The sequence below is a fragment of the Ambystoma mexicanum genome, chromosome 4q (genome assembly GCF_040938575.1).
Source record: "Ambystoma mexicanum isolate Mex_15411 chromosome 4q, UKY_AmexF1_1, whole genome shotgun sequence".
NCBI lineage: Eukaryota > Metazoa > Chordata > Amphibia > Caudata > Ambystomatidae > Ambystoma > Ambystoma mexicanum.
The window spans coordinates 444,751,638-444,776,470 of NC_090928.1; the positions used below are offsets into that span (position 1 = coordinate 444,751,638).

General features: G+C 44.8%; 1 protein-coding gene across 1 annotated transcript in view; it reads right to left on the minus strand.

Annotated features, from left to right (window-relative positions):
• Positions 1–24,833, minus strand: part of LOC138467255 (uncharacterized) — a 1,232,016-nt gene that overhangs the window by 36,190 nt on the left and 1,170,993 nt on the right. The window contains exon 33 of the mRNA XM_069607273.1: positions 19,101–19,237. Coding sequence (XP_069463374.1) covers positions 19,101–19,237 — 137 coding nt within the window. The remainder of the gene's footprint in view (positions 1–19,100; positions 19,238–24,833) is intronic.

Here is a 24,833-nt window from a genome sequence, read left to right on the forward strand (position 1 = left end):
GTTGGATGGCTCTTTTAATGAACCTATTGGCTCACTCGACAATTCCATTAGCTTGGGGATGGTACAGCTCCGCTTTTCTTTGATGAATGTTGTTTTTGTGCAGGAATGACTCCATATCCCTTGACACCAACTGTACTCCATTGTCTGTTAATAACTCGCTAGGGAGACCTTCCCTCTGAAAGATAGATGTGAGGACTTCTATCACAGTGGCAGTCGTGATATTGGGGACAAACTCAGCTTCTACCCACTTCGACAGGTAGTCCACCAGTACTATACCGTACCAATGTTCGGGCGTCATTGCCTCCAGTGGTCCGATAAAGTCCAGTCCCACTTTCGACCATACTGCTTCGGGGATCTCTGTGGGAATCATCGGAGCTTGCCTGATCTTCCAGCATTTATCAATGTTGAGACACTCGTGGCATCTCTCAATCATGGTGCGAATTTCCTGATCCATGGAGGGCCACCAGTATGCTTCTCTCACTCTTCGCCGCGTCATGGTGTTCCCTAGATGCCCTGATTGGGCTTTGCACAGAATTATTTTTCTCATCCCCGTCGGTGGTATCACTTGGTCGTTTTTCATGATCAACCCATCCGCCTCTGAAACTTCCTCTGCCACTTTCCAGTACAGCCTCATGCCTTCTGGCACTGACCTTTCATCTGGCCATCCATTCCTGATCCATTCTCTGATTATCACCATGGTGGGGTCTTTCCCATCTTCTTCATTCCAATGTCTCTCACTTAGTTCCAGGTAGTCTGCGGCCTTGAGGTCTTGGACGGACACCACTATGCATTCCTCCTGCAGGAAGGTGGTGGCTTTGTCTTTGTCTTCGGGTAATCTTGACATGTAGTCTGCCTGCCCATTTTTACATCCTGCTATGTGATTAATCTCGAAGGTGTATTCCTGCAGCTTGGCTGCAATGCGTGCCAACTTGGGTGTCAACACTTTTGTACCTCCTGGACTGAGCATGTGAATGAGGGGCTTATGGTCGGTGACCAGTCTAAATTTTGTGCCCCACACGTATGTCTTGAAATGTTCAACCACCCTTGCACACGCCAACATCTCTTTCTCAACAGTGGAGTAATTTTGTTCAGCCGTGGTTAGGGCTTTAGAGGCGAATGGCACTACATGTTCTGCATCTCATTTCCTTTGGGTGAGAACGGCTCCTAATCAACACGCGCTGGCATCCGTGGTGATGACTGTACACCAATCTGGATTGAACGGCAGGAGGCATAGTTCTTCCACTATGTGCTGTTTGATACTTTCTACTGCTTTCTTCTGGGCTTCTTGTCATGTGAATTCAGTCCCTTTTTTAAGTAGGTCTCGCAGTGGCGTCGAAATTTCCGAGAACCTAGGGATGAATTTGGTATAATACTCTGCTAGTCCTAGGAATGACCTCACTTCATCGTTGTTTGTTGGCTCTGGAGCTTTGATTATTGCTCACAGCAGGTTTTGTTTGGAGCTCATGCTGTGTGATGAAATTTTGTACCCTAAGTATTCAACTTCACATGCTCTCAATATGCACTTTTCATATCTTAGCTTGACCCCAGACACTTGCAGCTTGGTGAGAACCATCTTCAGGGTGGCATCATGCATATGCTCATCTGCGGCGTACACAGGATATCATCCTGGAAGTAGGACACATTTTTTATGTCTCGTAGTAGCACATCATCATCCGTTGAAACGCTGAGGCCGCAGATGAAGGGCCGAAGGGCATCTTTGTGAACTGGTAGGTGCCAAACGGGGTGATGAATGCGGTCAAGGGCTTGGAGTCTTTGTGCCGCAGGATTTGATGATACGCATCCCTCATGTCTAACTTGGAGAACACTCTGACCTCTTTCATCATGAGGATTAGCTCATTAATGCTTGGCAGGGGGTAACTGTCTGAAATCACTTCCAGGTTCAGACTGAGAAGATCAATGCATACCCTTAATTCTTGTGAATTTTGTTTTTTAATGAGGACGATAGGGCTCAACCACTCTGATGCCTCGATTTCTTCGATGGTGCCCTCCTTCACCATTCTGTCAAGTTGGGTTCTGAGCGTGTCTCTGGCGGTTGCTGGTACTGGCCTTACTTTGTGCTTGACAGGGACCGCATTCACTTTGAGTAGTATTTTGTGAACAAAGCCTTTCATTTTTCCTTGCCCTTGCAAGAACAGCTTTAAAAGTCTTCCCTGACAACCGGCTCTCCTCTTGTAGTGACTGTCAACACCTGGTCCTCTGTGCTGGGGTCGAGCTTGATTTTGTGCTTTGCCTGATCGTGCCAACCTAAGACTGCCGGGCCTTCTTGACTGAAATATATTCTTGTAGTGGTTTCTCTCCCTTTAAGCTCCACTTTCACCTTGATGTAAACCTGTAGGTCGATGGATGCACCTCCGAACACTATGGGCTTGTGACGGGTGCTGAGGACTTTGACTGTTTCTGTGCCCATCATCTCTTTGTAAGTGCAAAGGGGCAAGATGGTTAAGTCTGAGCCTGAGTCCACCATGACTCTCGTTTCCAGGCCGTTTATTTTGATAGCACAGTGGGGCTTTTCCCTCCTGGCTCGTGAGCTGTTCACCATTATCACAGTTGGCCTCCCTTCTTCGTCGGAGGAGGATTCCCTCTGCATTGTACTCGGCATTGATGTTGCTGACCTTTTTGCTTCTCCATCTGCACACAATTGGAAAGTGTCATCTTGCACAATGGGCACTCTTTGTCTCTTGTGGGATATTCTCTGTCATTGGCTAAGTGTTTGGTGCTGGTCCATCTGTGGCACTTCAATGGTTCTTTCCTTACCCACTTCCTGTCTCTTGTGTCAGCGACTGGTTTCTCCTTCTTGGTCCGGAAGGCTATGGCTTGTACTTCTGCAGGGCTGGGTCCGCCTGCGTATTCCTTCCTTCTTCCTGTGGTCTCTTTTACCGCGCTCGCAATCTCGACGGCCTTTTCCAGCAGTAACTCCTTTTCTAAAATGAATTTGTCCTGCACCTTCCTGCTGTTGGTATGTACTGTTAGCATATCGCAGATCAGTCCTTCAGCGTTATTACCAAAATTGCGCAGTGCGGCTAATTCACGTAGTTTGGTCACATAGTCGTCCACTGGCTCAGATGCTTCTTGTTTGCGGCTGTAAAACCTTATTCTGTGCAGGACGGTATTCTCCTTGCTGGCAAAATGTTTAACGATGCTCCTAACCGCCTCCTTAAACCCATCGTCATCATCACCGAATGCTAGTTCAGGCGTGAGGCTTGCAAACACACGTTGGCCCTCAACGCCTAGTGCATTCAATAACATGGCTCTACGCCTTGCCGCTGTGTTGCCTGGGCCGCCTAAAGCTTCCAGATACATAGTGAATAGGGGTTGCCATTGTGGCCATGCGATGGCAGGCCTACCTGGCGTTTGAAGGAACGGCGGTGGTGGGGTTGCTCCTTGCATGGCGCTGCGTGGGTTCAAGCCCTGATCCTCGTCGCCAATTATGTTGTATAAAGGATGCGCAGGAAACCTTAGTGTGGCTGGTAAGACACTTTTATTGTGGCCCCAATATCAGCTTTATTACTATCACTCACTCAACTGTCCATGAGTCCTGGGGCAACTGGCCCTCAACAATGCTGGATGCTGTGGACAAAGTAATGTCTATAATGTAGGTGGTTGCAGTCCAAGAGAGGAGCACCGGGAGCTCAACCTGCTGCATGCCCTCTGCTCCAGCTTCTGGCACTTCGCACTCTATCTGCCTGCACTTCCTTTTTCTGACCGGATCTCGCGAGACTACGGGTCCCGCGATATCTCTACAGTAGACTTTGACAATCTTGTAGCGGATTGTAGGGAAGCTAAATGAACTGTGAGAGGCACAATAGTGACACATACAGACTTCTAGACAACGGCTCTTTGCAAGACTCAAACGTTGCAGGAGTTTCCAAATTGTTCACAGATTGATAATGTATGAGCAAGACCTAAACAGAACTTTGAAGGAAAAAGTATAAATGTGCACAGAAAGAATGTAACCTGCAGGAAAAAAAGCGCTCAAGGTTATCTGGAGGCATTGTTTGATGTGCTGCCAAAGTCTCTCCCAGTACAACCAGAAAAGATGGGAAGAACACACTATGTGCCTGGTTATCATTGTAAATCACTGGACAGCAACTTCTTCTCACGCACCGAGAGGAACTGAGAGGTGGAAAGATTTTGTCAATTCAGTTGGTACGTAGAAAGGCACATACATGACGTCACTGGTGAGCAATCAAAGGACCTCAACAATGCTCTGATTACTTACAGTAATCTTCATTGCACCTAGTCCTCCTCTTCCTCATCTCAGTCCTTACATATCTGAAGGACTTTGGTCCGTCCCCAACCCTGCTACTTCCCCCGTACAAGGGGTAAAATCCAGGACTAGATGCAGCCAACCACCTGTCCCCTAACCAAGACCACAGACAATGGTCGCCTTGGGTGGGAGAGGCAGTTGTCACAACCGTGATGAGTAAAAGAAGAACCAATTGTAATGATGCTTACCCATAACTAAACAGAACATTCCCCCATGTCCCATCTTCCTCATCCCAGTCCTGACATGTCTCACTTTCAGAAAGGCACCAAACCTGAAGAACATGCTTTGTCCATCACACTTTGTAGAACACAAGAAAAAGAAGGGTCTACACCAACTATGGGCTACAGAAAATATACAAGTTTTTTTAAAAATGCAGATGATGCAAAATGTGCAATTTTGCTTTAAATGGTTTAATAGAATGCACAAAAGCCAATGGCCAAATGTATCAAATCAAGGATTTTCTTAATTGCAATACAAAATTTACAGTGTACGCCATCAAATGTGTCTGCGGAAAGATCTACATAGGAAGCACTATCAGACCTCTAAAGATAAGAATTTATGAACACATACGGACGATTAAACTAAGGGATGTCCGCTACCCATTGAACAAGCATTTCTTAGAAAATCATTAACCAGATGACGTCATCAGGATCAGATTTTTTGGAATTGAACAAATATGCCTCTCAGAGAGAGGAGGCAATAGAGAAAAACAATTGCGCAAAAGGGAAGCATATTGGATCTTCTCTATGGACAGCACAAATAAAGGTCTGAATGCGAACCATGAACTAAGTCATTTCCTCTGAATAATTAAATAAATGTATGACATGTCACCATTCAGTGCTTGGGAACTACAAATTATGTTTTGTATTTAGGCAATGGAAGATCAACAATATCAATTACAAGGTTGGTAATATAAGTAGTAACCGTTGTAGAAAATTAATTTTGATACTTAAATGAAGAGTCATACCCATTTGAAGCGTTTCCAATTAACTGTGTTTGAAATTATTAGTGACATCCCAACTAAGCTACTCTCTATACAGATTGGTAACAGTTTTTCTCTTGTTAAAGAGGCCAATCTATCTTGATAGTGCCAAAAACAGTAGCATGCTAAACTTTGCATTCAGAACACAAGTACTTACCTATACCAAATATGGCGGTTCACGCCATCTCCAAAAATAAAATAAAATAATCTAACCAATACATAAACATATACTCATTATGTGATCCAAATTTTACAAGACCTGTAATACTTAATTAATACTGCTACTAGTTAGTTAATTTACAATATGGCAGTTATTTCTATTTAGAAATTGATATTTAATCCATTCAGATAAAAACTTTGATCGCTCGCTTCAAAGTGGCGTCCTGATGTATCCAGGCACAGCTTAGTACTGTGCACGGTATGCCATGTCGACGCTTAACACATTTAATTAGCATTAAAAAATTGTAAACACATGAACACACAGATCTCTTTAAAGATGTGATGGCCACACCAGGACTCATGTCCTTTTAATTTAATTTACCCAAGTTATACTTCAAAAATAAGAATAAGTAATAAGTGAATTGTTCCGTCTGAAAGGGACTGAACGGAACATATATTCGAGTTTCTTCCTGATCCAAAATGGCATCCTGACGTGATCGCACATATCACATGATTGTGCGCATGACGTCATGACGCCGGTTTATGCATTTAAATAGCGGCCATTTTTGATATCCAAAATGGAGCAGTTCAGAATTTAAACCTGCATCCATTGGAATCGAGGAGCTACCGACCACTAGGTAAGAGACCAATCATGTAGAGCACAAGCTGAGGGTATTACTTTGAACTCAGTGAGTTCATTTTTGTGGTCAAATTGTAATTTGATGTTTACTTAATAATCTCAAAATATAATGCACTTCCCTCTATAGAGACTGCCCCATGAAAAAGTATGAAGTAAACACTTGAGAATATTGATCCCCTCAAAGCCCACAGGAAATCGACCTGTTAAAATCTTCAAATCCAAATATTTGAAAGAAAGAAGCACACCAAAGTAAGCCTCTTTTAAGTTATTAAAGGAAATTGAATGCTATGTTGCAACAGCTTTTGGATTTAACGATGAGGGTATTTTCTCAAGACACAATCAAATGTCTTTTCACACTGAAGGTTAAATAGTATGAAACACCATAACTACCTAAAGGTCTGTTCTAATTATTCAACTATACTATTGTTAGCCTCAGGTTTTTTGATATAAATATGCACTACTTTACTATGTTGAAAACAAAAAGTACATAGCTAAAAATGTCTTTTTGTTTCTTTCTTTTCTTCTTGTTCACCGACAAGTCTGAGCGCAATCAGAGAACTATATTTGTATACCTCCTGATGAGCCACTGCATTCAAAAGTGGTGAAACACGTGTAGAGGATAATTGTCTATTGTTATAACCAATAAACCCACATTGGAGCGCATGCAAAAAGTGTTTTGGAGTCTTCTTTTGGATCCAGTCCTGACATATCTAAAGTATCCCAAAGCCTAGACCGGTTGCTTGTCTAAGCCACAAACCCAGACAGAGCCAGGAATACTGCAAACCCAGTGCACCTTTATTGCACAAAATCAGACAACACAAGTGTGTCATGGAATGACAGATCACAACACAACAGAAACAAGCATCTGATTCGCCCTAGCCCGGAAGAGCCAAGTGATAATTGTGGGCAAAGGTATTAGGTGAAGCTCATCTGGCCACTCTACAAATGTCCATCAATAACACACCTCTTGCTTCGGCCCAGGAAGTTGCCCTCCCCCTGGTAGATCTTCCCACCACCCCCCTACCAAGCAGAGGAATCCTCACCAGGCTGTATGATAAGACAATGGTGCCCCTGATCCATCAGCTGAAAGAAAGAGATGACGTCTTCTGACCCTTGTGAGCCTCTCTGAAAGTGGGGAACTGTTTGAAGACCTCAAGTGAGCAACCCTGTGCAAACACCCCAACAGAGCAACCCTCACATCCAAACCGTTCATCAGAGCTCGGGAATCCACAGGCATATCCTCAGGTAGAGGCTGGATAACAATGTCCTGTGATACATGAAATGTGGAAACCACTGTACGGCAGAGAGTATGGTCTCATCTTAAGACAATGGCCTCAGATGAAACCAAAGAAAACAGAGGAGACAAGAGGGCTGATCTTCCGGGCTGACACAATGGCCATTACAAAGCTTGCCTTAATGTTCAGAAAGTTCATGTCAGTGGTAGACAAAGATACAAATGGAGGTGTCTGAAAACACCTCAAAACCATGGGAAGAGCTAAGGGAGGAGAAAGAGACTTTATGCTAGTCAACAAAAGGTTGTGCAACAACCTGGCCAGAACCTGGTCAGACTCAGGGGCCACCACCCAAGCAGCCCTGGCCATCCAGATTGTCACACCTTGAGCCCTAGGAGAGGGGACAGAAAGACCCAGCTGAATCCCATCTTGCTAAAACCTAGCCACTTCAGAGGGCCAGCAGTCCAACAGGAGAAGATTATTCTGCTGACACCAGCCCGAGAAGGCCCCCGAAAGCCTATTGTAGGCCTTCAACATGGAAGGCCTCTTAGATTTCTGGGCTGCTAGCAAACCTGGGGAAGAAAAGCCTTGACACTTCAACATCTGCCTCTAAAGAAACAAACCGCCCAACACTAGTTGTTTGTGGAGTTTGGTCTAATGTTAAGATTGAAGGAGGATGGAGTGAGAGAAACAGTGATTGATCCACTGCCATCTGACATGAGAGGTGACCAAACCCGTTGCACCCAATAAGGGACTGCCAATAGAACCTCTACCCTGTTATGCTGGATTGTCTTCAATACCGTGGGCAGCAGAGGGATTGGTGGAAATGTATACATCAGCTCCACCAGTCAGGGCATCAACAAAGTATCCACTTCAGGTGCCCCTTCCTCCACATTTCTGGAATAGAATTTTGGAAGTCAGTGGTTTAGACTATAGGCAACCGTGCCGATGGTCGGTAGGACAAACCAGGCCACCATGAGAGAGAAGGCCTCTGCACTGAGAGACAGCTCCTGAGAAGATGGAACATTCCTGCTGAGGGAATCTGCCCAGGTGTTGTTAATCTCCCTCATGTGGGCTTCCTTTTATGGATAGAACCCCATTTCTCTGCCCAGGTTCCAAATCTGTGGGCAATATTTGCCAGACCCACAGATCCCATTCCCTCCTGCTGTTTCAAGTAAGACACAGTCTAGGGAGGATAGCTCAGGGGCAACGCGCTCGCCTTGGAAGCAAAACAACACAGAGCACCACAGGTTCGATCCCCGGGTCCACGCTTAGAAACCTCTGGGTATTAAGCGTGTTATAAATAACCTATCATATCATATCATATCATATGAACCTGGTTGGGATGTCCGAAAAGATCTGGACTGGGTGGCCCAGAATCTGCCCGGCAAGCCCCAATAGGGCCCTCCAAACAGGCTTCAATTCTCTCCAGCTGGAAGACTGCTGGGATTCGTTGGAGACCACTGCCTTTGAATAGTCATGGCCCCAAGAACGGCTTGCCAACCTCAAGTCCTAGCGTCACTGTAACCCACCACGGGAAGTAGCAGGTTTAATGGAATCCCCTTCTGCAAGATGTCCTTCTGCAGCCACCATTACAGGTTCTTCACAGTCGTAGCGGAGACTGGAATGATCTTCTCGAAGTCCTGGGAGATCTGATGCAAATAGGAGTGCAGTTGTCATATGAGAAGGTGAAGATGCAATCTCACCCAAGGAGTTATGAAGACAGTTGCTGCCAGTAGACCTTGGACCCTCAACCACTTGCTGCATGAGACCATCTTCCGGTGACACAGGACAGTCACCTCATGTCTGATCGTTATAGCCCTGTCTTCCGGACAAAACATTCAAGCCAGGTTGGTCTGAAAGATGGCCCGATGTATACCAGATCCAGGGAAGGACTGAGCTGGGACTTCTTTTGGTTGATCAGCTGGCAGTGAGTGGTGCGTGCTGGTGATACTCTATCTACCATCTTATCCACCTCCATGGAAGTGGACCTCTGAAAGAGCAGATCATCCAGATAAGGGTATATGTTCACTCCCTCTGCATGCAGGATTCCTCTGAGAGGGGCCAGCACCTATGTGAAAACTTGTGGAGCTGACCGCAGGCCAAATGGAAGAAGTACAAATTGAAAGTGGACGCTTGTAACTGTGAACCACAGGTATTGAAAAGGCTCAGGATGGATCCGAACATGGAGGTAAGTGTTGCTGAGGTCAAATGATGTAATAAGTCCCCCACCAAGACCGTGGGCAGGATCCTTTATAAAGTCTACATTTTGAATGGTACATTCCTCACAAATGAGTTAACATTCTTCAGGTTCAGCACCAATCTGTACACACCCAAACCCTTTTGGTCCAGAAAGACTATGAAGTAGCATCCCCTGCCTAAGGAGGCTTGTGGGACTGGCCCAATCGCCTTCTTCTTCTGTAAAAGCAATACCAGCTCCTTCTTCAGACAAGCATTCTTCTCCGGATCCCGAGGCCATCTATGTGATAGCCAATGCATTTTATGTCCAGCATCCAAGGATTACTGATGGAGGTGGACCAAGTATCCTAGAACTATGACAACCTCCCCTGACCGGAGCAGGAAAGACGTTCCTCCAGTCAGGAGTGGGCTGTCTTATGTGGAGGAGAAGCTCTAACCTTATGGGTCTGTCAGGGTAGCCAACTCAAGTTGCCCTTGTGGTGTAGACAACGAATTCTACCCTGCAATGTAACCATGTGTCTGGATAAAACAAACCAGCACCAGGCATCAATTACTTGGAAGAATGGACTCAGACGCGATGTCGAAGATGCTCTTCTTGGAAGGAGACGATTTCCCAGGCAATCCCCTTGTTTCGTAACACCAAGAAAACACTGCAAAGATTCTGTCACAGTAAACAAACAAGTATTCTTAGTATTTACAGAAATATCAGAACGAATGAAAAGACATGAAATCTGGAGTAAGGACAGACACTCTTACCATGGAATAAGTGATCTTGCAAATGATGCAAATGCTCCCTGTAAGACCACCAGGTGCAGGGGTGACTGGGACTATACCGCCGGCACGCGGACGCCTGGGGGTAGGAAGTCCAACAGGGAATACCCGACGGTTCAGAGGACGCTCCCCCCTCACCCTGTATGAATGCTCCTGCAGTCTCTAGTTCGTATTAGGGCGAGGAGAGGAGAAAGGCACCGGCGGTCTTTTCGGGACACTTGCAAGAGCGTGGGTCCAAAGAAAGCAATCCAAAGGGAGTCCGGGTCGGCAACACAGGATCCTTAATAATGACAGAACGTGAGGCAGAAGTAGTCCAAATGGAGTCCGGGTCGGCAACAAGTGATCTTTCCCAATGACAAAACATGAGGCAGAAGCAGTTCAAGTGGAGTCCGGATCGGTAACAAGGCAAAAGTCTTAAAGCAGAACAGGAGAGGTAATGTTAGGCAAGGGACAGGAGGAGAGCGCTCAAAGGGTGAACGTGGAATCAGGACACAAAAGCACAGAAAAGGACTTGGGAAGCGGGGCAAGGATCACAAGGAAAACAAGGTAGCAACAGGTTACGATATGCAGGATATGTAGCGTACTTCAGCAAAATCAGAAGCAACTAACAACTTACACGGTAAACTTTATGAAGCCAAAGTCACATGACCCAAGCGTGCGTCTGACGTATGGATTTGGCGCACTTGCCCCAATCTCCACGGCAACCGCCAACACGACCAAGCAGAAGGGTAAACATTCAGATACTCGGCGCAGCAAGATGTTAACCTTTGTATTGCTGTGTGCTGAGGAGAACAAAGCCGTAACAATGGGGTATGGTGTAAAGGGCGTATTCCGGAATGTCTCTGTTGTTTACCTGATGGAGACGGCATTTGTCTTTTGCGATTCCGGCCCGACCCCACAGGGTCAGGGCCTTCCTCCTTATAAGAACCCATCATAGGGGCCTGCCCGAAGATCGCCTTAACTCATCGAGAATGGATGACTGGATGACTGCGGCTTCTACTTGTTCCTCAGTGTGCTCGAATGTTCTCTTGTTAATGCTACTTTTTCCTCCAATTCTTATCCAAAACATTTGTCCCCCTGGAAAGGCAGGCTGAGTCTCACATTCATCTGTAAATTGTCTGTTTAGCATTCCCTGACATGAATATGTCTTATGGCGGCCACTGTACTACCCAAGGCAATGGATAGGGACTTAGTCGACGGATGCTAAATCCAAAAGGAACTCTGCCTGATGCTGCATGGCGTCCAATAATGATGAGCATTCTTAGTCATCCTCAATTCCGACATAGAACTTCTAGAAGTTATCCAGCAGAGTCTTAGAAGTATACTAGGCACACATGGCAGCATGCATTGCTAGGTGAGGGCCAGAATATCTTCTCCTTAGGGCAAAATTCCCCTTTTTTCCGTTGGGTCTCATATTGACACTACTTTAGGAGCCATGGACAGATGACCTGTCAGACTGGACAAATGGGAATCTGTTTCCAGTGCCACTGGCATCTTCAATTCTTTACCTCTTAGCAGGTTAGGTTTTTGGGTTTTCACATAAACCCTCAAATGGAGATTTTATCTGGCCCTTTCCATTCACTGAGTAGTGTTTCGCTGATGTGCTCATTAATGGTAGCCCCGTTTTCACTGTCTTTTTAAATTGGTGCACCATGGCACTGGGTTTAAGGGTCATTGGGCCAGAGTATGCAAACTATATTTTTTTGGCCACGTGCTCCAATATCTTGCCCACTGCTTCTTGCTGATGGTGCTTCCTCTTAGCATCTTTCTCCTCAGCAGTGGATTGGAGCGAAGCTGAAGAATCTGAGGATCTGGAGGAAGAAGAAGGTGGGTTTCTCCTCCAGCCCGCCTTCTTGACTGTGCTCCTCCTCTGAGGAGGAAGAAGTAGAAATCAAGCCCAAGTTGTAATCTCTGTGACACCATTTTACCAGGGTAGGTGACTGCCAATTTGAGCCCAGCAGAGACAATGGGAAACAACTCTATCGCAGGAGGAAGAGGACACAGCCCAGCAGGTCCCCATCCAGGAAATCTGACATGCAGCCAACAAAGCAGAACGTTGGATGCATCTAGTGTGGGTTTGTACCCCTCAGTACCCCAAGCACTCCCAGCTGGGCCAGGTAGCAGCACCATGTTGCAGCAGGTTAAGTTCCTTCTTTCTTGTGGAATGAAAGCAATCTCAACTAAGTGGTAGAATGAACAAAAAGAAAAGTTCACTTCCAGTAAATGAGCACAGCAAATGCATTTATTCAGTCACCCCTGACACCCACCTGAGTGAGCATGGCATCCCAGCCCAACTAAACTGGCATCGACCACCAGATCTGTGAGCATCGAGAGATTGGAGAATGCCATTTTGTTTTAGAGAAGAGAGCTGACTCAGTGTTAACAAATTCAGTTTGTTCATACAGTCTCATGGGTTTAGTGATGGTGACGAGATTATGGATACATCGCATGCTAAGCTTCAGCATCCCAAAGAAGCTGCATACCTATGACGGGGATGTAGGGGCTTTCCGTTTTAATATCTTCCACTTCATAAAGATAGCTTGATAGACTTTGCTCCAGAAACAGAAACCCAAAGAAGTCTCCTTTGGGTTGTAAGAACCGACACTTTCATCTGTGTATCATCAAGCCTTGTTGTTTGAGTTGATAGAATACTGCCATCAATCTACACATGTGTTCCATTTTTGATGCAGCAAATTTGAGCAGTTGCCTGATAGTTTGAAGACTCCAGCAAACCCTGCCAGCACCCCTCTGATTGTGTGCTGGAGCACCTTATCTGTGGAAGACACCCCTAAACTGAGTTGGTTGTATTGAAAAAGTGCCACATGGGAGGAAAACTTGAGCTGACATGCAGGGGAACCTGGTGTTATCCATGATTTAGGTCAATGGTTGAGAAGACCATTGTCCCCTGTAGGCCAACCATGATGCCATCCAGGGTAATGGTAGGCTGTCTCTGCTGTCGCTGTCAAATGGCCCTGTTGGGAAGACGTATATCTATGCAGATCTGGAACTCATCTGGTTGCTTTGGTTTGCATGAAACTGCGATTGAGGAGAGGCACAGAGTTGGGCCCTCCACCCTTTCAATGTTATTGGCTGATTTAAGCTTGAGGAGTACCGCCTGCACTTTCTTCTGAAGATGAAATGGGCTTCTTCTGTGCTACAAGGCCACCAGTTGAATGGATGGATTGATCTGGAGCCGTGCCTATTGATCTTTAAGGCACCCTATGCCCTCAAATGCCCTTTGGTATGTCTACAGTAGCTGTTCAACATCTTCTTGGTAAATCTAGTAAGCACAATGAACTAGATTCAAGTCCTCTGATGTCTTGCAGCTAAGTAAGGTGTCTTTTTCTACAGGTGTCACATAGAACGTGGTGAATGTAGACAAGTGCTCATCACTAATGTGTATGTGGAAATCCAAGAAAAGGGGTGACTCCCCATACATAGATACTTACTTTCGCAGTGGCAAGTTTGGACTCTGGTTGTAGCAGTTTGTATTGTGATGTCAGCATGACATTCACTGATGCCCCACTGTCAATCAGGATTTGTACTAAACTTGAAAGGACCTGCACTGAAAATATTAGCCTCTAGCCTGTTGGTGCACTGCTGGGATGAAGAACTCATCTTCAATGTCACACTCACCTCCAGTTCATGGTTCTGTATTTTATTGCTCATTTACAAGGCCTGTCACCTTGGTTTGGTGTGACAAGGAGGAAGTTGGTTAGTGCTGAGAGCCAACCATTGCACGTGACACACTCTCACAAAATGGTCCTGATTGCTACATCTCATTCACGTTTAGCCTACTGCAGAGCACGTTTGCATGTGAGTTAGCGAGCAACCGTAGGGATCTCAAGCTGTGCAGCCTGCAGTCTAAAAGACAAGGGAGGACACTGACACTGTCACAATCTCCAAACGTGAACAAATCCAATATCTGGATATAGATGAACAGTGTATGAATATATCAGAATTGAAAAGAAAATCCAAATGTACTCCCAACCTACAACGCATTGAAAGACAACCACAACATTATAATCAAGGAAGCAGACAAAGGTGGGAACATTGTTATTCTTGATAAAAATGAACTACATTCAAATAGCTGCTAATCATCTGATGACACTAGATTGCTATGAATCCCTAGCATCCAATCCCACTGCAAACATAGCGACACAAGTTAAAGAACTGATTAACAAATGGCACAGACGTGGCCTCCTTGCAGATTATGAACCTCAATACCTGGTGGCGGGGCACCCTCAGATGCCCACCATTTAATTCCTGCCCAAAGTGCATAAACATTTTGAAACCACCCCAGAAGGGAGACTGATACTCAGCAGATTTGGTTCGGTAACTGAATCCATCACGAAATATATCAATAATGTAATTGAAAAAGAGGTCATTATAATTGCAACATACCTAAGGGATACGATGCACACATTACAAATCTTACAAGACATAGAATGGAAACCTGAGTACCAAATGGTGACGTTAGATGTCAAAGCATTGTGCACATCCATCCAGAATGCCCCGGCAGTGGATGCAATTGACTTCGCCTATGCCAAAGCATCAGCATTGTTTTTCTCCCTTCTGAAAATGACAAAAGAATTGCTTGAATTCTCTCTCTGCAACAATGTCTTTCTCTTCGACGGATGTTACTACTGTCAAAAAAGAGGGGTTGCTATGTGGGCCACATATGCACCAGCAGTTGCTAATCTATTCATGAACCACTTTGAAAGCATACATGCATTTGTAAACCCAGAGTTTAATCCCAACATTATCAAATGGTACTGATATATAGACGACATGCTCATGATCTGGTCTGGTACCATGGCACACTTAGAAACATTTGAAACATTCCTGAATTTGAACTTGTTTGGTACCCAGGTGATGGGCAATCACAGCTATGATACCTTCATGCCTGGAGGAACTGCAATAAAGAGGATGCATATCAAGCAGAATGCCAACCGATCAAGGACAGATTCCAGCAATGATTATGGAACATGCAGCAACAGAAACCAGATGCCTAAGTACACTCATTGCTTACTCCCAAAAAGAGATGTATTGTATTGTATTGTAATAGAACTTAATAAAGCGCGAACAAGACCAAAAAGGCATCAAGGCGCTAAAGGAGAAGGGAGGAGGGCAGCAGCCAGGGCGACTTAGAATAGAAAAGTTTTTAGATGTTTACGGAAAGAGAGAAAGTGTGGGATGTTGCAAATCTCAACAGGAAGGGCATTCCACAGAGTAGGACCTAGTACGGAGAAAGATCTTCCTCTGGCATGAGTCCATAGAAATCGGGGAATGCAGAGCAGAGATTAAAGGTTGAGTGAGTGGGGGATGCTGCCCCAGGATGTGTCTCATAAGGTAAGAGTATGGAAATGTCTCTCCCAGAATTGGGTCTGTCGTTGTCCGGAGCTCATGCTCTTGATCGTAGTGTGTCGCCAAGCTTCCAGTGAATGCTTTCCAGAAAGCATTCACTGTAACATTTAATCCTGTCTTGATAAGGACCCCTCGGGGTCGAAAAACTTGTCAGCTAACCACTATTAGACTATGTATCTACACTATCATAATTAACAAAAATCTCACTGGAAATACCACATTCAGCGTGAAAATCTCTTTATGTATGAGATACAATAATAACCAAAAAATTGCAAGGTAACCAGCACTGTTCACAAATGTACATAGGAAGCACGATAAGAGAATAAGAGAACTGATTACAAGGATCAGCAAACATCTCAATATGTTGAGCTCACAGAACACAAGATACCCCTAGCAACCCATTGACAGGAGAAACATCAAATGGAAAACAAAATAAGACATTAGAGTCATAGGACTAGAAACAGTCTCTTGCGACTCCCGAGGAGGGGATCGTGAATTAAGCTTGCATCAGAAAAAAACCAGACTAACCTGTAAATATAGATGCGTAACTACAGGCCTTAACACTGAACACAAACTAAATGTCTTCCTGTAAATATGTACTATTATCTAAACAAACATGTTCTAGCCATGACCAACACACTTGCCCACACGAGTCCCCACTATGTGTCCCAGGGTCATTGCATTGGCATCTCCTGGCATGGAGGACCCACACATTTAAACACAGCAACAAGACCATGACTTGACACCATGCACCCCAACCCTGGGTATCCACCCTGCAATCTACATCCAACCACCCACCCTCTCAATAGACTAATTGGGAAAATGTGAAGTTTTCTGATGGTATTCAAACACCTAAGTTTTGTTTCACGTACGTGCTGCTAAAGAGCCAAAAATCCAAGATTGGGATTGTATACCAATCAATCAGTGGAGTTGAGGGACAACCTAATGTGCAATGTAGCATAGACCAATCCACTGTTGTTTTGTCCACTATAAACAGTATTATACGTAATTAGAGATAGTTTAAGGCATGCCCTACAGATAATGGGTAGCCAATGATGTACTACTCCTTATATGTTCTATAAGTAGATATGTTCCCTTAAGCGATCCCTTCCCTTGATAGGTTTTGCATTTTGCCACGTAGAATGACATCATAGATGACGTATATTGGGTTATAAGAAATCTATGTAATCAAGCAGCTATGCAAGCATCAATCCGATGTTTGTGAGATCCACCTACTTTATTAAATGACAATAAAGTAGTACTTTGCCATATTCTTTTAGTCTGTCCGATTATTTGGTTTGAGATCATTATTGAAAATCCATCTAGCACAAAAGACGCTTCAAGGTGATAGAGCACAGTTCACCTTCTCCTTTTACTTCCTGGTATGTTCATTCTCCAACCACCTCTTAAAGTTTACTTGTACCTCCTTTTTATCTTCACTTTGAACTACGACATCCTGATGTTTACTGTCTGCTACCACCTCCTATTGTGTCAAATGTGCTTGTTGCTTCTCCCAAACTTGTGGCTCACTAATCCACTCTTTGCTCCCTGGGTGGCGCTAGTCTTTGCTCTCGCTCCCGGTTCTTGGGCATAAGCTTCAGCCTTCACTCGTGCTCTGGTTCCTTGCTGCTTGTGGACTCTTTCTCCTTCCACAGGTTTCTAGAAACACATCAATTCTCCTGCTCCAAACTCCCACACTGCCAAAGTGAGTCTTTGGGTTCTATAGCTCGGTGCTCCTTGAGCCTGGTCTGGGCTTCCAGAATTTGAGAGAATTGGCCCACTTGATCATGCTCAGGCTATTTGGGGTTGCTCAAATCTTTATTTGTCTTGTCCCTCATTTTGGATTTCATTTCCTGTTGCTGAGGATTAGTGCCCGAGAAAGATACAGCTCCCCAGCCTTTCCAGTGGGTGAGTCTGATGCTAATAATCAGAAGGTGGGTCTGGATCCTATGTTTATGAAAGGAATGCTTGTCTTTGGTCAAATTACAACTTGTTACGATTCACTTTACATCTTGCACCACCATAGAAGCAAGCAGGAGAAAGGACACAGAGGGATGCATGCCATGACACTCGGTCTCATCATGGCTGTGGGGCAGGCATTGACTGTCACCATCCCTTGTCTCTCCCTTCCAGCAGAAAGGAGGAGGCTGCTAGAGGGTTGCTTGACTCCCATCAAAGGCTCAGTTTTCCACCACCTGACTGACCCTTAACCCCTCACATCCTTCTTTTTCCTGCTGGGATGAGTGGGAAGGGAGAAAGGATGGTAACCAAGAAAGTAAACATAGCTCATAGAGAACGGTTTGCTTTTGTCCTCTTGCTCAGTGTTCACAAGGGCAATGCCAGATGAACCACATGGGGGGCCATGAGCAAAGACTGCCACCCCAGGTACGTAACCCAAATGATGTCACTGCAGACAAGCACTGAGAGGATTGGAGATGGTAGCGCATGATTGGTTCACTGTCCCATGGGAAGGTTTTTGTGGGTTACCTTAATGCGGCTATTGGATATGGGCAGGAGGGGTGGACAAAGTAGCTGGTAGGGGGTGGAATATCCAAGGAATGGTAGTAAACAAATAAAAATAAATAATACATAAATGAAAAGAAATGAAAAATGGGGGTTCACAGTTGTGTCCCCAAGCAGATAAGGATACGGCTTCCCGGCCTGTGAAAAAAGGCAAATTTGAAAGGGCGGGCAGTGGGGGCATCCCCTTTACTGAGGAGGGCATGGACTGTCCCTGAAACCGACACTTCTGTGAAGCAGGGGGGGGCCGTGGGAGAGGAGTGTGCACAAACGTATATGTGAGCAGGGGCCAGGGCATGATTCAGCTGAGTCCGCCAGTTTCTCAGAGCGGTCATGGTCGAGTGACCCAGGACATACAGAAAGAGCAGCCGGAGGGGAGAGTGTGAACAAGGTGAGCAAGGGTAAGCTAGAGCCCACTATAGCTAAGCCATGGTAAGGTGACCTACAGTGAAGTGACTCCGATCTGGTGGAGCAATAAATCAATCGTAGGTGGTAAGTTATGGTACCGCAAGAAGAAAGGTACTAGAAGGCAATATTTTGTACCAAAAAACCCACAAATGAACCTTTTGCAATTCTGGGGGGAGACAACATGGAACTTTTTGTAACAGTAGAATACATTCTTGCACCTGCCTTGAAGAAGTGTCATTAGTGCCTAACCAAATTCAGTTGAAGGTCATTTAGTTCAATAAATCCTTTGATGTTTGTTCATTCAGTGGCAATGCCAACAAACCTAAGCTTTTGCAGAAAAATAGGAAGCAGAGGATACAGCTGAAGGTAGTGAATCATGACTAATCCATAGACTTTTTCGATATGTTATGTTCGTTCTGGTCATAGATCCATTAATTTCACCATGTATTGAGAGAGCTGCAGGAAGACATGTCCAGATACATTGAAGTTGGTTATTTAACAACAAGCACACACAGAGACAGCAGGATACCATACCTGCACTTTTACAACTGGGGATTTGTATGGAGCAGAGTCCAAAATGATGGCCGAGTAGGACTTCTGGACAAATTCTGGCTCTTTGTTGACCGGTTCGACCAATAGCGTTAATCTGGCTATATCTCGAGAGGATTTATCTACAAAGAAGAATACAAAATAAATGCCCAATAAATCACCCACATTTTTTTTAATGGAGCCGTTTTATATTTTGCCTCATTTGGAGCTGCTTTTTGATATAGGTAACCCCACTCCTAACACCTGACGATTTAAAGTATGCTCAATGGCGGCTAGTCATTATTATAATGATGTAATTCCTAAATACAATGTTAATAATGTTATGCTTTTAGGAACTTTGTAAATTAGACAGAACAGTAAATATAGTGAGAACGTGAGTGAGAGTCCTAGAACATTACAATTGTGACAAAGTCCTCTGCCTAATTCTGGGGAACTAAAAGTGGAGACCAAGGGGGTCAGGTTCCTCCCATAGCTAGTGGATAAGGAACCTTCAGGTGGTATTGGCATGGCTCCTTGGATATCCACCCTTTTTTCCCGTTGTAGATCGGGGGACAATGGCATTGAAAACAAAACCCATTTAGAGGCTCTCTCTAGATGAGTTCACGCAAGTAGGCCCACAATCCACAAGAACAAAACAATGCACTGCTTCAATGCCAGGCAGCTTTGTGGGCAGGAAACTTGGAGCACTCGCACTGTTTTAAACATCGGGTGGCAGGGTAGCACCCAACTAAAAAACCCAGGGAGATTCTCCCAAAGCCCTTTGTTCCGAAGAGGGATACAGTGTTGCCAGTTTGCAGTGTTTCAGAGACCAAAAAGACTCACAATATTTTGCTATCAAACAACCCACGGCAGAGAAAGGCACACTCCAAGTGCCCAGAGAAGTCCTCCATGAGCCTTGTGAAAGGGATCCTGTGTTGCCAGGTTGTAGTTTGCAGCAAGACAGTTACCTACAAATGATACAAACTTACCGGCAAGTCTTCTTTCGCTGGAAACAAAATCATGCAAGTTTAACAAGGGAAAAAACCTCCCTTCCCATTCGGATGGCAGGCGGAATGGTTGAGAGGATTTTTGAGCAATTTTCCATATCGGGTTCACACGCTACGGTAGTAGGGGTGCCGTGTCTGTACTGGACAGCGTGTACCAGTAGGCAGAGAAGGGAAATAGACTCCAAAAATAAGCATAAGTTGGGCAGCCCCGGGGAAGGGGACACTGAGCTATTAAAAAGACACCAGCTCAGTTTTTCAGTGCAAGAGTTTGGCGAGGGAGGTTGGAGAGCAAGTTGGCAAGAAATATAAGAGGTGTTGAGAAAAGGTTTCAGAGGAGACTGGAAGACAGAAGGGGAGAAGGAGGAGGTGGGAGCATCAAGATGTGGTTGAAGTAAAGCAAAGAAGAGGTGGTAACATCAGGAGTTGGTCAGAGGAAAACAATGCAGAGGTGGTAACAGGAGGTAGTTGTAAGGAAGCAAGATGGTAACGTTAAGTTGCGGCTGGGAGAAAAGCAAGCAGCCAGTGGTAACAGAAGGAGGTGAATGGGGAAACAGTAAGAAAGAGAAGGCTAGGAGGGTCAGAGAGATCTGGTACTTAAAAAGATGAGGATGACACAAACAGGCATAGTCCAAGGCATGCTGTTGAGGAAGGAGGAGGAACTCGTTGTGAACCGGGAAGCCAGAAGAGGTGTAGGCAGCTCAATGAAAAGGGAAATGTCAGGCTCCCAGGAAGAGAAGGTGACAGGACCCAGACAAGTAACTTCCAAAAGGAGGTAGTAGGGGGTTCAGTACAGAGGGGAATCAGCAGTAGATTTCGGGTACCCCGATGAATCTGCAACAGACTATGAAGAAGAAGACTTGTGTACAGGCGCATTATAAATGTCACATCATATCATATCATATCAAGAATGACATGGGATACCACAAACCTGGATCTAGAATTGAAAGAGATAAGGGATTAAGACCCCCTTAAATCTGCAATGAAGCCCGGAAGTGAGTAAAGCTATATCACCCTACTGATTTTGAATATGTTCTCCTTTGATTCTCTCAAAGTTATTTTCTCTATACACTGTAAATAAAGCTGTGTAATCATACATCTGTTTCTGTCCTGTTTGTGCTTCCCACCTGGCTATATGAAACACGTTTGGGGGTAACACTAAAAGAGATACTGTTTTGCCATTTTACTAAATGATGAAAGCGAAATTCAGTATTCTGCCTGCTTTTTTGTGGAAGCAGTGATACCGAATTAGGTAATGTATAATTTCCTCAATGGGGAAGAATTCAGTTCCAATATGGTGAATAAAGAAAAGGTCTGAATGGCTGTAATTCACAGTGACTTTTCCTGGTTAAGCATGTTTTCTGCATGCGTTTCAGTAATCCAGTTTGGCACTATTTCCTGAGGAAAACCCACCAAACTGATAATGAGGCCCTAAGTCATGCTAAATACCAAGATACTTGTGCCCACCTCTCAGCTGTACATATGTGTGACACCAGCTCAGAAAGGGATTATAAAGTAAAATGAAATTGAATATAGTCTGAGAGACTGATACATTGTGAAGGCATGCCCCTGAACGCTCACACCAAAAAAATACGACCCGCTAGGGAAGAAGGCCCAAGCAACTCTTGCAAGGATGACAAGTTTTACTTTTACAAAAGTTGATGCGCCTGCAAAGAACTCTGCTGCCGAGAACGTTCTGAGGATAGAGGGTGTGAACAGAGACTTAAAAGGGGGCATAGCGTCATTCACATACAGTAAAAACCTATGCGTCTCGTTGGTGCTACCCTATACATGGTCGGCCTACTCCATAGGGGATGCCAGGCCATTGGCCCCAGCCCAGTCCATTCGTCTTCCATCACGTGGGGTCTGCTGGGCTCATCATCTCCAGGGAAACAAGGTCAAAGAGGCAATTAGACACATTTGAAGAATAGTGCTATTTTATCACTGCACAGTGCACCTGGCAGGCTCGAAGATGAGCAGAGGGGGAGTTTCTAGGTCACACTAATCCACACACATAAAGATCACTCATCCTGATCGTGTCACTCGGCTTCCAAGGCTTCCTCCCTCGCTTTTGACTATAATGTATTCCTCTCTGTACCTCGCATTACAAATCATGCCATTGTAGGATAAAAGTGAGACACCCATGTTCTTGGATGTTTGATGGGTTTACGGTCAGTGGTCTGGGGTCAACTAGTATCTTGGAATTCAGGTGTTAAGATTAGGGCATGGGCAGGGGCCATCACTCGTGTTTGGCTGGGTGGGGGTCAGAGGCCTGCTTTGGCCTGTTTGTGATTACACATATGCCAAGGCGCCCAGAGAACAAAGGGGGATTTCTGTCAAAGTTAGCAGAGCATGGGCCTCTCTCATCAATTCTTGGGCCTATTCAGATTCTCTCTTCAGGCTTGCGGCCTGTGTTTAACACGCTGAATACTATTTGGCCATGCAGGCCCTATACCTTGACTACAAAATGGCGTCTACTTATATGCACGCCCTATATCTAAATTACATATAACATTATGATTGTGCAGGGATCCTTAGAATTCCACCTCTCCGCCGGCATGTCACAGGTCTTCCAATGGGATTCTACTCACCCTAAAGCGCCTAGTGGGTGGGACAGAGTAATTACCTTCCCAACAATTGCCACAAAAGTGCAAAAAGGAATCTGTAAAGCACTACAGCTGTAAACATGGAAGACTTTTCCTCACGTCCCCTAGGAGGAAGGTTGAGCAGAAATAGCGAATTCAGGCCCTCAATTTATGGTGTGCAGGCAACAGAGGAATTAGGGAAGAAGAGAGGAGAAGAATGCCTAGAAAATCGCAGTTGCTGAGGCAGGTCATTTTGGAAATTAGATATAGTGCCATAGAACCACATCAATTGTCAAGAATATGTTAATCACTAAGGAGGTCATTTAAAAAATCAGAAATTGCATTATAGGGCACCAAGAACCATGAACAAGGTCCCCTGGGTGCAATTTTCCACATTTCCTAAACATGGCTTCCACCTGGTTGTTTCTTTAATATAGTAACCAAACTTAATTATTTGTTTTCAGCTGACAAAAATAATCTTTTAAAAAGCACTTATTGTTGAACGTAGAGATATGTCCTGCGTTTTCCCCAAGTGTAGAGCTCATTACATTGCACAGCTAACCAACTAAATGGTTTTTATCTAAGCAATGGCAGACGTATGAAAGAGTCTACAACATCCATGCATGCTTGACATGTGACTGACTCTTCCTCAGCCCTACTGGCCTTTCTGAGGTTACTGATTGCAGCCATGGACTCTTCCTAATTTAAAATAATTAACTTCAGTTGGACTCAGGAAAGAATATTCAGGCGTATGGAACTTTCCACACATCTGTTGCATAACTGGCTTTCACACAGCTCCATAGGCATTTCAGAAGACCCTCTCTGCTATAAGTTTCCTTCACTATAATATTACAAATCTTGTTAATTGTAACTATTTCCACCTCTAAACGATGAAAAGCAGACAGTGACATGCCCAATATGTGACAAACGTAAGGTTTAACATGGAATATTACAATTTACAACTTCAACTTTACTTATTTTCTCGACTTTACTAGGATGAAAGCTTGAGTTGCTCTTACCAAATTCATACCTGAAACCGCAGGTTACACATAGATTTCTGCAGCAGGTTCATTAACCTACTGAGATATCTTACTGCAGCATTCATTCTGCATGCCCGATCTGGGGAACATTCACAGATGCACAGGACTCCATTTCCTCTTGGTAACTCCACTATACAGCCCTACCACCTCCCTTTCTCTGTTCCCTGCAGCCCTTATGTTTTTCCCAAAAATCATCCCCAACCAGCCCAAACCTCTGCTGAACTTCCCTGAAGATGTATGTCTCTTAAATGAGATTTCTGCAGATTCAGGCTGGAAGAAAATCTGAAGGGACTTGCGTACTTACAAAAAACTCACTCATAGGTTCATGGGAGGCCTCTGATCTCTTTTGAGACAGCTTGCTTAGGCACAGTGGACCCTTGACGATACCATCATGGTGGCTCCAACAGAACACAGACACAAACATAGATTTCAGGACATTTATTCTCTTTAAGCACAGGAAGGGGTTGGTGCAAGGACAGGCTACAACTCGAAATTAAATATTCTTTACAAACAGTGAAATGAAAGAGTGGTAAAGCCTATGTAATGTTGAGGTCAATCTATATGACCTAATGTCCAGGGTCATTCCATCATTCTCCTGAGTGTCCACCAAAGGCATTGTTCAAGCAGTCAATCACTGTCTAAGTGGTTCAAGGTCTCCCAGATAACTGCATTAATGTGTCCAAGGCTGGTCCTTGGTGTGTAGCCCTGCTGGCAATGGATGCCCTCGTCTAGGAAGGGCTTTTGTCTTTTCTCTTGATGTTGGTTGGGGTAGATCCAAATCTGACGGAAAAGGCAATAGGCAGACTCTGCTACCTAGGCAGGGCCTACCGTGGACCCCTTTTGCCTTAAGAGATATCTGCTGCAATGCCTGTGATTTTGCACTGTGCCACTCTACTGGGTTATTACAGGTAGCATCTCTAGCCAGCAATCTGGGAATTCACAATTGTGCAAGACTTCTTTATTTGGACTGGTATCTCGGAACCGGGGAGTCTGAGCTATAGACTTCATTTGATTGTGTGCCAAAGGTTGTGTGCCAAAGGTTGCTTGAAGTTACTTGAAGTTGCTTGAAGTTGTGTGGGAGTGAGGGGTTGTTTGGGCCCCCCTCATACA